Here is a 17,447-nt window from a genome sequence, read left to right on the forward strand (position 1 = left end):
CTACCTGTTCATGTCTTTGAGTCAGAGAGGAAACAGCGACTCATTTTAATTTCCATGTAAAGGTTCATTTTAGACAGATTTATTTCCTCTTGACCGGGTTGAGACGTGCCATTAACAGACTGTGATGTGGACCTGGAAATATTTAACAGGTAAAATAACTGACACTATGATGTCGTGCAGCTACAACAATAAGAAAGAAAAACCACTCACATTCATGTCACTGTGCAACAAACTGAGTATGACTGTTCAAAGATTATTCATAACTGAATAAGATCCACCTCTGCTGATGAAATGTTGAACCTGAATGTTGTGCAATGTTAAACCTTCAGATCTGTTTCTCCTCCCACATTCTCTTGACTTTTATTTCCTGTCTGATGTTGGACTGATTGCATCAGACGGAGTCTCAGCTCCATGAAGCCGGATCATCTCAGTGCTGTAGACTGAACTGTCTCCAGGTGACTTGAGCTCTGAGGATAGAATCAGATGTAAAGTGACCATCAGCTTCAGGTGAGTGTCTGATTCTACTAAAATAGACTAACAGAGCTGGAAGCAGCTTTCTGTTCACTCTGACTTTAAACTAACTGACATGAACACACACTGTCTCTCTGGGTCTCTGTTTATTATATGCACATAAGTAAATCAGTCCATCACTCTAAATGTAATGAGATAAATGTGTCTAAATCTATGGTGAGTAGAGTTTGTGTTTGGATCATTTTACCTCCTACTTTAGACTGTAGTAGAACCAGAAAAACCAGAAACGAGTCACATGATCATCAGTGTGATTAGATGGAGGTGTCAGGTTTCTGCCTCTGTGCTGCTGGAGCTATTTATCAGATTTATTTTAAAGTTTGTGTGTTTGATTATTTCCATTTATTTTCACCTTAATTACTCTCTTTTTATTATTTATTAGAAAAGATTGTCGGTCTATACGTTTTTTTATTCATATGTCTACGTCATGATAAAAGAGGTAGCAGGAGCCACACATTGATTTTTTCTATTTTTCTTGGCTCATAATGACTGAGTCCTTGTAGGGGATGTGAAGTCATCTGTCCAAAGTTGAACCTTAAGAAAAACAGGGGCAGTACTGACTCCTGATGTTAGCGATGAACTCACTCTTTAGTCAGAAGAATGTGACATATTTTAATTATTTTCTTAATTAAATAATAAATGTTCCTTGTAGATGTGTAGAGATATGTCACCTTCAGTAATGTGGTGTAGTACCTTAACCAGTGCTGTGTGTTTTATGTGTGATTTAACAGTCATGAGACACTTGGTTTATCTCCTCATAGTCCAGCCATTTTTATCAGGTTAATGTAAATAAACTTAAAACATTTTGATGAAAAAAAGGTGAAATAAATAACATTATACTAACACATGCAAACCTGTAGTTTCCGTCTATAGAGGAAGGGAGGCTGAAAACAAATGTTCCATCGCATCAGTGGAAGGTAAAATGTTGATGGTTGACATTCCACGAGATCTTTTCTCTGCCACATTCTTTGTGAACTGAGTTTTCCTTTTATTTCCTCGTTGAGGTGATCATGTTAATACCTGGAGATAAATAAAGCAGCATCATCACCCTTTCTGTTCTCTGACTTTAAACTAACTGACATGAACACAGACTTTCTCTCTGGAGGCTTTAAATCAATCAGCTCAGGGACCTTTCATGCGCCAGTGAATGTTCTTTATAAGTTTTTGCTGCCAGTTTCCTTCAAGAACCTGTTTTTGTTAAGACTGAAGTTGAGCCAGAACAACTAGTTGGACTAGAAAGAGTTTCCTTAGATGTTGGCATCAGATTTCTGTAGAGTAGGAACTGTTAACTAATTCCTAACCTTTCCATGTGTTTGTGTATGACTCCGGTCCTTTTAGAGACGACAGTTTAATAGCAGGTCTTTGAGGGGAGGGGCCTCAGTGGATCATCCCACAGATACTTGATCAGTTTGGGATCTCGTGAATTTGGAGGCCAGGTCAACACCTTGTGCTGTGTGTTATTTACTTCTCCTTTCAGCTTTTAAAGTTTTGACTGGTCGGTGTATATGTCAAACATGAAATGTTCTATAAACATATGAGAAATGCTTCACTTTCCATGAACTGCACTTTCAAAGGACTTCAGCTTAAATTACAATCTGTCCTTTCAACACTGCCACCAAACATTAGCATTTCTCCCTCAACTGTTCCTTCTTCTTTTCTCTTTGGTCAAAGTGACGGAGATTAAAGATGTTCGCTGTTACACACAGAGATTCATTCATCAGTCAGACAACGCTGGACTTTGATGAAAACCATGTCTGTGTGTGAATAAATGAGACTGTTCACTATTAACAGAACTATTTGATCCTTTCAGGCTGTTAGAAGGTTCAGCTGGGCTCCAGGTGAATGTGACAGAGTGACAGGATGGAGGATCCAGACCACGGTGAGTCCACTCAGACACCATCAGTCTGGAGGTGGGAATGAAGACACTATTACACACATTCAGATAGATAGATAGATCTTTATTGTCATTGTCACGAGTACAACGAAATTAAAAGTGCCATCAGCCAGTGCAAAAATAAATAAATAAATAAATAAATAAATAAACAAACAAAACTAATCAATAAGAATAGCCACATTCTCACACATCACATCATTCATATTGATTGAGGGTTGTTTTGATTGCATTGAGTTTTGTTATTGCTGTTGGGTAAAAACTGTCTCTGAGACGGTTAGTTCTTGTTCTTATTGCTCTGTATCGTCTCCCTGAAGGCAGCAGTGCAAACAGAGAGTGTCCGGGGTGAGAAGTGTCCTTTGTGATGTGTTGTGCTTTTTTGAAACAGCGGTCGCTGTGCAAGTCCTCCAGTGAGGGGAGAGGGCAGCCAATGATTTTTTGGGCTGTATTCACGACCCTTTGGAGAGCTTTCCTTTGAGCCACAGTGCTGCTGTTGTACCATACACAGATGCAGTAAGTCAGTATGCTCTCTATGGAGCACTTGTAAAAGGACACCAGCAGTTTCTCCTTGATATTGTTCTTCCTGAGAACCCTCAGGAAGTACAGTCTTTGCTGGGCCTTTTTTATCAGCTCAAAGGTGTTTGCGTTCCATGTGAGGCCCTGTTCAATGTGGACCCCCAGGAAACGGAAGTCAGCTACCCTCTCCACACATTTTCCCCGATGGTTAGTGATGTAATGTCCGTTTTTTTCCTCCTGTAGTCTATTATGAGTTCTTTTGTCTTTGAGTTGTTGAGGAGCAGATTGTTCTCCCTGCACCACACTGACAGCCGCTCCACCTCATCTCTGTAGGCGGACTCGTCGCCTCCTGAGATGAGCCCCACCACTGTGGTGTCATCAGCAAACTTGATGATGGTGTTGCTGTGGTGGGCAGAGGTGCAGTCGTATGTGTACAGACAATAGAGCAGGGGGCTCAGCACACAGCCCTGTGGAGAGCCAGTACTAAGGCTGAGGGCAGTGGATGTATGTTTTCCCACCCTAACTCTCTGCTGTCGGTTGGTCAGGAAGCTCAGAATCCACATGCAGGTGGAGTGAGGGAGACCCAGGTCCCCCAATTTGTCCACCAGTCTGTGAGGGAGAATAGTATTAAAAGCAGAGCTGTAGTCCACAAAGAGCATCCGCACATAGCTCCCTGCTGCTCCAGATGTGACAGAGCAGCATGGAGGGCTGTGGTCACGGCGTCTTCTGTGGATCTGTTAGCTCTGTAGGCAAACTGATGGGGGTCAGAGCCAGGAGGGAGAAGTGCTGTGATGTGACCCCGGACCAGTTTTTCAAAACACTTCGTCACCACAGGGGTTAGTGCCACTGGCCGGTAATCGTTGAGGCAAGAAATGTGTGGTTTCTTGGGTATGGGGACTATGGTGGAAGATTTCAGGCAGGATGGGACTGTAGACAGGGCTAGGGACTGGTTGAAGATCCTGGTAAAGACCCCAGCCAGCTGATCGGCGCAGTCTTTCAGGACACGTCCAGGGACGCCATCAGGTCCAGCAGCCTTCCTTGGGTTGACGGCCCGCAGTGTGCGCCTCACCTCGTGTTCCTCTACAACGAGGAGTGTGGTGTTATGGGTCGCTTGATGTAGTGTGGCTGCCTGTGTTGGTTTCACCTCAAAGCGGGCAAAGAAGAGGTTCAGCTCCTCTGCCAGCGTGGCGTTGTCTTCCGCAGCTGCGAGGTTGGTCCTGTAGTTGGTGAGATGCTGGATTCCCTGCCACACCTGCCTGCTGTTGTTGCTGTCAAGATAGCCCTCTATCCTCCTCCTGTAGTCAGACTTAGCCATTCTGATGCCTCTCTTCAGGTTAGCTCAGGCTGTGCTGTAGACGGTCCAGTCCCCAGACCTGAAGGCGGTGTTCCTGGTCTTTAGCAGTTGTTGGACCTCCCGAGTCATCCAGGGCTTCTGGTTTGGGAAGACCCGGATGCGTTTATCCACAGCTACAGTGTCTATACAGTTCTTGATGTAGCACAGTACACTGTCTGTAAAAACCTCCAAGTCCTGATGTTCAAAAACATCCCAGTTTGTCCTGTCGAAACAGTCCTGCAGCTGCTGTGTCGCATCCTCGGGCCAGGATTTGATGGTTTTGGTGATGGTTGGAGCAGTTTTCCTGAGGGGGGCATAAGCAGGAATTAAATGCAGGGACAAGTGATCGGACTGACCCAGGTGTGGGAGTGGTCTAGCCCTGTAGCCTAGCTTGATGTTGGAGTAGACTTTGTCCAGGGTGTTAGCCTCTCTTGTAGCACACTTTACATGCTGGTGGAATTTGGGGAGCGCTGTCTTCAAGTCTGCATGGTTGAAGTCCCCTGCTATGATGTGCACAGCATCTGGATAGATGCTCTGCAGATGGCTAATGCTGCCATGCAAAAGTCCAATAGCTGTTTTAGCATTAGCATCCGGTGGTATGTAAACAGCGGTTACCATGACTACGGTGAACTCTCTGGGGAGGTATGTTGGTCTGCATCTAACAGTCACATACTCCAGGTCTGGGGAGCAGTGGCTGATGGCAGTCGCTGTGTTGGTACACCAGGTGTTGTTCACGTACACACAGAGCCCCCCTCCTCTGCTCTTACCGGAGTCTTCCGTTCTGTCGTGGCGCTGTACTGTGTAGCCTGCTAGCTCGACGGCAGAGTCCGGTACGTCTGGATGCAGCCAGGTCTCCGTGATCAGAAGAATACAGCTGTCCTTCACTGCGCTGTGAGATGCAGCCCGTAGTCTCAGTTCATCCATCTTGTTTGCAAGGGATCTGGCGTTGGAGACAAACAGGCTGGGGAGCGGTGGTTTGTGTGGTTGTCTCCGTAGCCTAGCTAGCGCGCCGGCCCTGCAGCCCCGCTTCTGCCTTCTCTCTCTACGCCGCCGACGCTTCCTCCCTGCTGGGATGGTAATCCACGGCGCGCCGGGGGTCCTCGCTATGTCCCCCGGTATGTTGAACAAGCGTTGAAAATCAGCTGTAACATCTTGTTCGTAGCGGGCTCCGATCGTCAGGAGATAGTCCCGACTGTATATGTTGTTTGTCCAACATGAAGAGTATGTTCACATAGGAGTATAAGAGTATTCACATAGGTTTATGCCTCTCACCAATATACCACATCAGTGAACAAACCATGAAGTTATATTCCCTTCTTAATTGATAACCTTGATGACTGCTGTTTGCTAAGATACAATGTCAGGGATTTTCAGTAGTTTTGATTGGATAAAAAGTGGATTTGTGTTGAGCTTGTGTATCGTCCTCATTGCTCCTTTCTGCAGGATGATAAGTGAATGTAATTAAGTTTGTACGTATTTTCCCAAACATCAGCGCAGTTAATTTAAATATGTGATGATCAGTGAACAGTAAAGTGTGTGGAGAGAATTATTATCCAGGAATTGTTTTGCTTTGTAAATGACTGCAATGCTTCTTGATACGTTGGACTGTTTCCACCTCATCCTGTCATCTACTATAATACCTACAAATCTGTGTTTACTGAGCCTTTACCGACATAAACTCAGTCTCACTTACATTTAATGATATTTTATTCATATTTTTACTTTTTGTCATTTCCTCATTTATATCTGCTTCCACTTGTTTAATGTTTATTCCTGAACCAAGAATATTTGTGTCATATGTGAAACTGGCTAAATTTTAATACATGTCATTAATATAAAGGATAAACAATATAATGGGATCAAATGTCTTTTGAGATCATTGAATTCTCCTAATGCAGGTTTTTTGTTGTCTATTGCATCTGTGATTTCCAGTCAGTCCCATTATTTCCTGTGATGCTGATCTGTCTGATTTTTATTTCTCCAAAAATCTATCCATTCTGTTATTAAAGGGCTTTTCAAATATAATATTTTTGAGAGTTGTGGTATTATTGACACAGGTTGGTAGTTTGTAAAGTTGTGTTTGCTCCCAGTGTTGTCTAGCATACAATGACCTGGTTCCACATGTTTATTTAATGACAAATCAATGCCATTATAATCTATTGATGTTTTATTTTCCCATGTTAATTTCATCGACCTGGACTGCTTTCACAATCACTGGGTGAGGATTCCTACTGATGTAGGACTCCAGATTTGGGATGTTCATCCATCTTGTAATTTTCAAACTACACTTACACTTACAATAAAATATTTTGTAAATGTTTTTTTTTTTTTTTTTTTTTTTTTTAAATAGTATTTATAATTTCTTGTTATGGTATATAGTATTAGTAGTATAGTATAGTATGGTATAGTAGTAATATAGTATTCTGCTTAGTCTTATATTACATTTTTTATTCTTATATCTTTTATATTTACTTTTAGTTGCTCTTATACACTATGCACTAATTATAGTCCAATCTACAATTACAGTCCAGGATGCTCTGAACTGTCCACCAATTGCAATTGCACCTTTCCTTGACAGTTGGATGATGAGCTTGTCCAGATGCCTCCCCCCCTCCTCTGGCTGATGAGGTCACGTACTCCAGCATGAAGATTCTGTGCAATACACATCAATTATAATCTCAGACTTTCTACAAAACTGATCATGGTCATTGAACAGTGATTGATCAAAAACTATAAGAACTATCAAAACAAGGATTAATACACCAATACACAAGACTTGTGTCTACAGTATATAGTTTAAACAAAGTCTCTAGGTGAAAGTATACCTGAGCAATAGATGTTTGAAAAACTTTTTTTCCCGCCCGTCCCATTCATTTCAAAGGAAAAATTTTCTGCAGTTTTTCACTTACTAAGGACGAGTGCTAGTCCTACAGCTATGCTGTAGGGGCCAGTGACTCAGGTGTTGACCCATGGCCCTAATAAGAAGAAACATGGAGGATAACAATAGTAGCACTGGCTCCTACAGCTATGCTGTTGCCCTGTGGCCCTAATTATTTCCGAATATGTATGTTTTAAGACTTTGTAGTTTTTACTCTTTGAAGCTCTCTAAATTTACCTGATCTTCATTCTGGATTTTCTCTCTTCAGGTTTGTTCAACCTTGAAGAGATGCATTTAAATATTTGGACAAAAAATATTAAAATATAATGCTATTGTACTATTTGACTTACATTTTAATGTTAATATAGTCCATTTTATAGAGATTACATCAGAGAACACAAAGAAAGAACTAACTGAAGTATTTCTGTGTCTTTACAGCTACAGATCAGCCTCTGAAGCGCAGCAGTAGCTATGGATTACTGCCACCTTTCAGTGAGTCAAACTGAACTAAATTAGATTTTAATTTCAAATCCTATCATGTTATTTTATACATATCCACCCAAATTGGTAATTAGTGTTATAATACTTTCTTGGTCATTACAAAGATCACAGGACTGATCACTTTAGTGTATAACAGATATCTTTTACAGAGAACAATTACAGTCGAATTAGAGACATGCTGAGGTTTATACACCAACATGTACAAAGAAACGGTCTTTCCTCCATGAGTCCAGTCTGCTGTCTGATCTTTCAAGGTGTCTAATGACTGGACCGCTACTTCATATGTATGACCCAGAGTAATTTTTATTTATTTTTTTACTTGTTCAAAGAAATAAAGAGTACAGCAGAACAACCTAAAGCCCAGCATCAGTGACTGGGACCAGAATCTGTTATTACTATATTAATTTTACTGTGGATATAAGGTGATGACTAAAAAGGTTGTTTAAATGTCAAGTTGCTGTTTAAACCACTGAACCCATTTTCTCTCCAGTGTCTGAGCTGAGGGTTGTTCTTCTGGGGAACAGCTGCTCTGAGAGGAGTTCAGTGGGGAACTTCATCCTGGGAGAGAACACGTTCAACACTGAGGAAGAACCAGAACATTGTCTAAGAGTCAGTGGACTGATTAAAGACAAAGAAATAGTTCTCATCAATACTCCAGATCTGCTGCTCTCCAGCATCTCTGAAGATAAACTCAGAGAACATGTAGGGACCTGTGTGAGACTCTCTGCTCCTGGACCTCATGTGTTGCTGCTGGTTCTACAGCCTGAAGACTTCACTGAGGAACACAGACAGAGACTCTGCAGAGTCCTGGAACTCTTCAGTGATCGATCATTTCATCATTCACTGGTTCTGATATCATCACCCAGAGAGGAGAGATCAGCTTCCATTGAAGAACACATGAAACATCCACCTTTAGGAGACTTTATCAATGAATGTAGAGCCACATTGTTGCTGCAGGAGAAACCTGATCACCAACAGCTGTTATCAGTCATAAAAAACGTAGTGAAGGAGAACAATGGAGACCATGTGATATGTGACGTGTTCAAAGATGCAGCGTCTGGTTTACCTGCTGGTCATCAAACAAGAGCAAACATGGATGAAGAACAAAGAGTCAGAGTCCACTCAGATCCTGTTAAAGGCACTGGTGAGTGTTTTATGATGTGCAGGTCATTCTTGAACTTTCAATATTTGTTAAAGCTATTTTGTAGGTATTTCCAGTGTACATTAAAAAGGTAAACATTAATTTCAATATTGTTAATATTGAATATTGATTGCAATGGTTAGTGTTTGAGTTACTGAGATATAAACAATGTCTGGGATTGAATTTGGTGTCTGACACTAATTAAATGTACAGTAGGTCAATTTCTAACTAAATCATTACAGTTCCAGAGAAAAAAGGAAAAGGTTTATAAATTCGCAAGAACCTTGAAAATAGGTCCTTAAACTAATGTAAATTCTTATTTTGAACAACTCTCACAGTAAACTAGTTTTATAATTTTGTTTTTAATTGGTTCCCGAAGTTTCTGTCAAACTTAATTCCAGATACAAAGATGACAATGAGTTGTATATTTTATTTTACTGCCATGTTGGAAGGAAATGTTTAATCTTATTTATTTAATATTCATTACAGCACATCAACTCAGAGTAGTGGTGCTTGGAAGAAGCGACAACATAAAAACAAAACTCGGAAACTTCATTTCTGGAACAAAAGGGTTTCATATCCGCAAAAATTCTGAAGGCAAACGAATGCAGTGTGTGGCTGCCAGCGGTGACTGGAACAGGAAACCATTAACAGTGGTTAAAACTCCAGATGTCTTCAGTCTTCCTGTGGAAGCATTTGTAGAAGAGATGAAGAGCTGTGTGAGTCTCTGTCCTCCTGGACCAAATGTTCTGCTGCTGTTAGTGAAGCCTTCTGATTTCACTGAGAAGAACAGAAAAACTCTGAAGTTCATCCTGAGTTTGTTTGGACGAGACGTCTTTAAATATTCAATGGTGGTCATCACACATGAGGATGAAACGAATGTCTCTGTTAATGAACTCCTTAGAGATTGTGGAGGGAGACACTACAACATGTTCAAAGAGGATCGCAACCAACTGATGGAGCAGATTGAGAAGATTGTTGATGGAACCAGAGGAACCTTCCTCACCTTCACTGAAGAGACCATCAAACCAAAGTTAAACCTGGTTCTGTGTGGGAGGAGAGGAGCAGAGAAGACTTCAGCAGTCAAGGCCATTTTAGGTCAGACAGAGCTTCATTCAGCCTCCAACTCATCAGAGTGTGTTCAGAATCAGGGAGAGGTGTGTGGACGTTGGGTTTCCCTGGTGGAGCTGCCTGCCTTGGATGGAAAACCTCAGGAGGCAGTGATGGAGGAATCATTGAGGTGTATCTCCCTCTGTGATCCTGAGGGCGTCCATGCCTTCATCCTGGTCCTACCTGTGGCTCCCCTCACTGATGAAGACAAGGGAGAGTTAGAGATCATCCAGAACACATTCAGCTCTCGAGTCAATGATTTCACCATCATTCTGTTCACTGTGGAGTCAGATCCAAGTCATCCAGCTCTTGTTAACTTTGTAGAAAGAGACAGAGACATCCAGGAGATCTGTCAACGTTTTGGAGGAAGATCTTTTGTTCTCAACATCAAGAACAAACAGCAGATCCCACAACTGTTGGAGACTGTAGTAAAAGTCAGACTCTCCAATGATGAACCAAGCTGCTACACAACAGGAACATTTGCTCAGGCTCAGATGGATAAAGTCTTACAACAACAGGATGAACCTGAGAAGCTGAAAAAGACCAAAGTCTCCTGTAAGTCCTTTAATTTCTCATGTCTCTCTTTGTCCATACTCATGTCTCTACACTATAGTCTTGAGTGGACAGTAAACTGTAGCTACTGTGAACCTTTAAGCTAACTCCAGATGTGTGGATGTTGTGTCTCTTATTAATAAATGGAGGAAAACTCTCATTTGAATCATTTTCTTCATGACACACTGACATAAAATAGAAGAACACAAACTGAAAAGAAGAATCAAATAACAAACTGCTTTTTAACTCTGTTCCAGCTGCAGGTGATGAAGAGAAGCAGAGTCCAGAGTGTCTCAGGATTGTGTTGATAGGGAAGACTGGACATGGAAAGAGTTCTTCAGGAAACACCATTCTAGGAAGAGAAGAGTTTAAAACTGAATCAAGTCAAACATCAGTCACCAAACTTTGTCAGAAAGTTCAGGGTGAGATGGACGGTCGTCCTGTTGTTGTAATGGACACTCCTGGTCTGTTTGACTCAACTTTGTCCCATGAAGACGTCAATGAGGAGATGGTGAAATGTATCAGTCTTCTGGCTCCAGGACCACATGTCTTCCTGTTGGTGTTACAGATTGGAAGATTAACTCCAGAGGAGAAGGAGACACTGAAACTCATCAAGGAAGCATTTGGAAAGAATTCAGAAAAGTTCACCATCATTCTTTTAACTGGAGGAGATTTGTTGAAACAACATAAACTGTCCATTGAAGAATACATAGAAACAAAATGTGATGATTCCTTTAAGAAGCTGATCTCTGAGTGTGGAGGAAGATACCATGTGTTCAATAACTTTGATGAAAACAACCAGCAACAAGTCAGAGAGCTGATAACAAAGATTGACACCATGGTGAAGGAAAATGGAGGCAGCTGCTTCACCAATGAGATGCTGCAAGAGGCTGAAACAGCAATAAAGAAAGAAATGGAGAGGAACTTGAAGGAAAAGGAGGAAGAGATGAAGAGAGAGAGAGAAGAACTAGAAAGGAAACATGAGGAAGAAAAGGAAGAAATGAAAAGAAGAATGGAAAAAGATAAGGAAGAAATTGAACAAGAGAGAAAACTGAGAGCAGAGCAACTGAAAGAAATGGAGGAAAATATAAAGAAGGAACGAAAAGAAAGAAAGAAAGAAAAGAAGAAGAGAGAAGAAGAAGAAATGAAAAGAAAAATACAGGAAGAAAGACAACAATGGATGTGGGAACGAGAAAGAGAAGTTACTGAGAAAAAAATCAAGTTAGAATCAGAAGAAAAGGAAAGGACTGATAGAAAACTGGAGGAAATGAGAAAAGAGATGGAAGAAAAACGAGATGCCTGGGAGAAAGAACGAAAAGAATGGTGGGAGAAACGAAAACAAGAAGATGAAAAGAGACGACAGGAGGAGAAAACAAGAATGAACGAGATGGAAGAAATGAAAAAAAGTATGGAACAACAGAGAGAAGAAATTGAAAAAGAAAGAAAACTGAGAGAAATTAAACTTAAAGAAATGGAGGAAAAGATCAAGAAGGAACAAGAGGAAAGACAAAGAGAACAAGATGAGAGGGAAGAAGAAGAGAAGAAAAGGAAACAGCAGGAAGAAGAACAAGTACGAATGTGGGAACGAGAACGAGAAGATTTGGAGAAAAAAATCAAGTCAGAATCAAAAGAAAAGGAAACGATTGATAGAAAACTGGAGGAGAGCAGAAAAAAGATGGAAGAAAAACGAGATGCCTGGGATGAAGAACGAAAAGAATGGTGGGAGAAACGAAAACAAGAAGATGAACAGAGACGACAGGAGGAGAAAACAAGAATGAACGAGATGGAAGAACTGAAAAAAAGTATGGCACAACAGAGAGAAGAAATTATAAAAGAAAGAAAACTGAGAGAAATGAAACTTAAAGAAATGGAGGAAATGTTAAACAAAGAACGAGCAAAAAGAGAAGAAGAAGAACAAAAAAGAAAACAGCAGGAAGAACAAGAACGACAGGAGTGGGATAAAGAACGAGAAGATTTGGAGAAAAAAATCAAGTTAGAATCAGAGAAAAAGGAAAAGATTGATAGAAAACTGGAGAAGAGCAGAAAAGAGATGGAAGAAAAACGAGATGCCTGGGAGAAAGAACGAAAAGAATTAGAAGAGCAGAAGAAACGATATCAAGAAAATGAACAGAGACGACAGGAGGAGAAAAGAAGAATTGAAGAACTTGAAGAAAAGTACAATCAGGAAAAAGAAGAACATGAAAAGAAACAAATAGAGGATCAGATCAGAAGAAAAGAGCAAGAGGAGAAAGAGAGAAAAGATTTAGAAGAAAAACACAAACAAACTCTGAAGAATCTGAAGAAGAATTATGAAGATGACGCCAGAAAGAAAGCTGAAGAGTTCAATGGATTCAGAGAAAAGCAACGTCAGGAATTAGCAGCTCAGAAGGAAGAGTTTGAGACACAAAAAAATATATTAGTTAGAAGTGTGAAGAAGTACAAAGATGACGCCAGAAAGAAAGCTAAAGAGTTCAATGAATTTGAAAAGGAACATTTGAGGGAATTAGCAGCTCAGAAAGAAGAGTCTGAGAAACGAGTGTATGAATTAATGAGACGTGTGACCAACAACACAGAAAACTTGAATAGAATCAAGAATTTGCTTAAAACTCATGAACAACAAATGAAGGAAGAGAAAAATGAGGCTGAAAAGGAAAATCTGCAGAAGTCACAGGAGAAAGAGTTGAATAATTTGATCCAAAAGATTCTGAAAGAAAAAGTTGAGAACACATCAAGCTGCAGCATTTCATAAAGTCGTGTTCTTCTTTTGTCCAGAATCCTTCAGACATCAGGACCTTTAAAGACCAGAGTTACCTGTCGTCTTCTTCATGTTCCTGTCTAGATTATTACGTCCTCACAGAACTCTGCTCTGATAATAATATTAATGAACCATCCACATGGACACAGAGATCTACTGCAGCACTTATCACACCCACTTAATTCATGTTTTAAAGAATCTGGGACTCAGTCAAAGCTGGTGTGATGTTACTTTAATGTCTTCAGGGTTTCTCAATGTGTATGATCATCTCCAGTAGAACAGTTAAAGAAGAACCAGATGAATGTTTAGGAACAAGTCAAAGTCCTGACCTTCATCCAGTAGAAATGTTGTAGCATCAGTTGATGAGAGGAAACCACCAACATCTCACACTGACCTGGTTCTGATCTGATTAATGGGATCAAACTCCTCCAAGCTGCAGACAAACTCATAGATATGTGCATGATACATTTATTTGGACAGTAAGGGTCATATTTCAGTTTCATGTCTTTCACTGGGTTCTCTTTCTCTACTTTCAGGACTTGTGTGAAATTCTGATGATGTTTTGAGTCATTTTTATGCAGAAATATAGAAAACAACCTTTAAGCTGCTCTGTACGTTACAGATGACTGATTTCTGCTGTTGGACAATTTTTTTTTATTCCATTACATCTGGACCAGTTAACTTTACTGTTGATGAACTAAGGAGACGTTGTGTGTTGTTCAGTGTGACTCTTTAAAGGACTCATGTTTATTGAAGCTGTATCTACCTGCTGATCAATGAGACCTTGTAGTTTTTACTCTTTGAAACTCTCTAAATGGAGCTGATCTTCATTCTGGATTTTCTCTCTTCAGGTTTGTTCAAATCAACATTTTATGGTGGAAACATTTGAGTTCTTTTCTTTCCTGTTTTATCTCAGACGTGTTAATGTTCAAAGAGTCGATGCAGCCAGATGCTGTTCATCCTGCAGGAAACCTTCATCTTCTGTTCTCTTTGAGTCTTTGTTTCTAAAATCCAAAGACATGAATGAAGAGGAAGCAGCAGGACTTCAGCAGGAAGCTCTGGTTTTCTTTACAACATGATGGAGAAATGATGTTTGTGATTTGAGTAAAATAAAATGTTCTGAAGTCACAACATGAACTGAACTATGAAACACATGAACATCTTTAACCTGATGTGCAGATATCAGACTGTAGAGACAGAACACATTTTCTTTTTTATCCTGCTTTGATTTATTGAGTCTTTATTTCTGATTATGTAATGTAGATGGATTTCAGTGCATGTATTGATCATCCAGATTTTTATCTTGATATTTGATCCAAAGAAACTTGTAACCATGAGATAAACTGTCGGATGTGTCCTGATAAATAGAGTGACATTAGAAACATGTAGAACATCTGTATTTAGACGTCTTCTCTCCTTAACATCTCCACAATCTGTAGCTGATAAAAACTGATTTTACATTCTCGTCCAGTTCATTATTTACTAACCAGAATATATGTTGAATATCTGACTCATTTTATTGGTTCATTGTGAAATTAAACAGCCACAGTATCTGAATAAAGCAAAGTGAACTGAGAACTGGACTGATGAGGTTTTTTCACATTAAGACTGAGAACACACTATCAAACATGTGACTCCTGATTAAAGGTTCACACATGATCAGTAGTGACCAACAAGAGAACAGCACAATATTTACCTGGCAGCTAAAACTCACCCACACATACAACACAGTTCCAGTCTCCTCATGTCACAGGAACATTAACACTTTAGACGACTGGAAAACATGGAGGTACATATTAAAGAGGTTTAAATCTGACGCTTGTTCTCCAGTTTACATGTGAATACTTTCAACTAACACATATTTATAAAAGAGGAGCAAAAATCAATGGAATGAAGAGAATCTGTCATAATTCCAGTTTTCATATTCTTAACTGAACTCTAACCAGCCATGAGGGGGCGATAGAGCCTCACTTCATTCACTGTGGCCTCTCACATGAAACACGTCACTGTTTTCTGTCTGTCTACACTACAACTACATTACCCAGGGTGCACTAAGGGTCACACACTTTCTGTTTTCACTCATGAAATCATGAAAACTATTTCTGGTCAGGGTCAAAAGCAGAAGAACTAGAAGAGTCAGTAAAGTTGCTCTGGGTTCAGAAAGTTGGATGATGACGTATTCACAGGTTCTTAATGAAGCTGGTTGAGTTCATTTAAGTTGAGAACAAATGAGCAGCTCAAGTTCACCACCTCCAGCTCTTTTAATAGAGACATAATCGAGACTGCAGCATCTGGTGACTCCTCTCACTGTCCTCTATCACTGTCCTTTTTAGAAAAACCTTGATTAGAGATTCATATCAAACTCAAATCAGACCAGGACAGAACTGACTTTCAAATATAAAATTCACTCAGCTTGTGGACACCAACAATCACATGATGTTAGTTCTGACTATCACACAGATGGCACAACTCACACCAATCAACCAATGTCTCAACGTTCTGTTTATCTACAGGGTCAAATGTTCTATCAGCATCCCCTAGATCCTCTATATTGAACATGATCAATAGTTGTAATTCACTTTCACTTTAGTCTGGAATTAAGTCACTGAACACAGGTCTGGGAGTAGAGGAAATAAATAATTAAGAGAGAAGACCACAAGCTGAAACATCAACTCACATCAGTCAATGCATCTACATTTCCTCTCTCCCTGCAGTGGTGGTGCACCTCTCAGTAAGTTACAGTGAACTGAGTCAGAAATCCTCTTGGTCACATTAACATGTAGGATTCCAGCTTTTCTAGTCACCAGATTCACATTAAACTTTATTTATTTCAACATCTTTGCAGGTTCAGGATGAAATGATAAGTTTCAGATCAAAATGTCATCTTAAAGAATGACCACCTCCTCACTCATTGTTAATCCACTTGTTGTGTTTCACTGTGATTCTCTGTGTTACTGTTACAATTTACAACTTTTACAAAATTGCTGCTCGTGTGCTGACGTGGACCAGAGGGCGGGAACACATTACACCAGTTTTAAAATCGCTGCATTGGCTCCCCGTGCACCTCAGGATCGATTTTAAGGTTCTTTTAGTAATTTTTAAATGTCTTAATGGTCTTGGGCCTTCTTACTTGTCTGACTTACTTTTACCGTATCCACCCTCACGAACCCTGAGGTCCTCTGGCGCCGGCCTTTTAACAATACCACAAGTTAGATCTAGGACACACGAGGGGGCAGCATTCAGTTATTTTGGCCCCAACTGTGGAGCAGCTGGAGAACCTCAGGGCAGCAGAGACTATTGATACTTTTAAAAAGACTCACCTTTTTAATCAGGCCTTTTCATGATTTCAATTCCCATTAACTCTACTTCATCACATCGGATTTGTAGTTATCTTATTGGAATTTTATGTGGTTTATTTTTACATTCGTTTACTTACTTTTATAATGAGCTTTTATTGGTAAAGAGTGTTTCGATTCTTCTTTTATCATTTTATTACTTTGTTTATGTTTGTATCTATGATTTTTTTATCTATTTGTCTCAATGTCTTACCATATTTTATTGTCATAAAGCATGAATGGTGATGTTTGTGAACAACATCTGAATTTGAATGTCACATTTTATCTTCTAGTGCCCTGTCTCTCAGCTGGGAGGTTTCCAGTCTCCCTCAACCATCTCAAGGACAAACAGATGAAGATGAGATGAAGATTTTATCTTCTAGTTGAGTCTTGACTGATCACTCAGTGGTTCTTTCAGCATCAGACATCATGGATAACACACGACCTGGTGAGTTCTGTAGTACAACCACGACCCCAAAGCCAATGAGCGCCAAACCAGAGAGAGACAATGACACTCAGTGATGAGTGGGTGAGATGAAGTGTGGACCTTGTTAAGTGATTATGCCATAGTTACTTTAGAGAAGCTATAAGCTTTTAATATTACTGTGTTACCTTGTGAGGACGGCAGCCCAGGGACAAAGTCCAGTCCATTGTGCTTCATGCTGCTGTTTATTGTTGCCAACTTCTCACAAAATGTGATTTCTGACTAAACATGTCATCCAAGGGTCACTGTGAGCCTCCATTTCTTTACACACCTTAAAATGTGCTACCTTCTTCCATCTCATTTGACTTCCTGGACCTGCTCTTATAGACTTTTACAATGCACTGTGACTGTAGTTCTTCTCTCCTGCCTTGCTGGTTCAAATGAGATTTTCTCAAATAAATCCTTTCTTGGCTGCAGGGGACA

The 17,447-nt window shown here is 40.2% G+C and overlaps 1 protein-coding gene across 1 annotated transcript; it reads left to right on the forward strand.

Annotated features, from left to right (window-relative positions):
• The first annotated feature begins 441 nt into the window (after positions 1-441).
• Positions 442-14,665, forward strand: LOC125012763 (chromosome partition protein Smc-like). Its single transcript, XM_047592896.1, has 6 exons — positions 442-507; positions 2,339-2,407; positions 7,585-7,638; positions 8,138-8,791; positions 9,278-10,453; positions 10,708-14,665. The coding sequence occupies exons 2-6, from the start codon at positions 2,389-2,391 to the stop codon at positions 13,197-13,199; spliced, it is 4,395 nt and encodes a 1,464-aa protein (XP_047448852.1). The 5' UTR covers positions 442-507; positions 2,339-2,388; the 3' UTR covers positions 13,200-14,665.
• The last annotated feature ends 2,782 nt before the right edge of the window (positions 14,666-17,447 follow it).

Source organism: Mugil cephalus, chromosome 8 (genome assembly GCF_022458985.1).
Source record: "Mugil cephalus isolate CIBA_MC_2020 chromosome 8, CIBA_Mcephalus_1.1, whole genome shotgun sequence".
NCBI lineage: Eukaryota > Metazoa > Chordata > Actinopteri > Mugiliformes > Mugilidae > Mugil > Mugil cephalus.

Excerpts from the sequence above, each read along its gene's own strand:
- LOC125012763 (XM_047592896.1), top strand. Across the intron at positions 8,792-9,277 it reads AGATCCTGTTAAAGGCACTG|CACATCAACTCAGAGTAGTG; the intron begins GTGAGTGTTTTA and ends TATTCATTACAG. Across the intron at positions 10,454-10,707 it reads GAAAAAGACCAAAGTCTCCT|CTGCAGGTGATGAAGAGAAG; the intron begins GTAAGTCCTTTA and ends ACTCTGTTCCAG.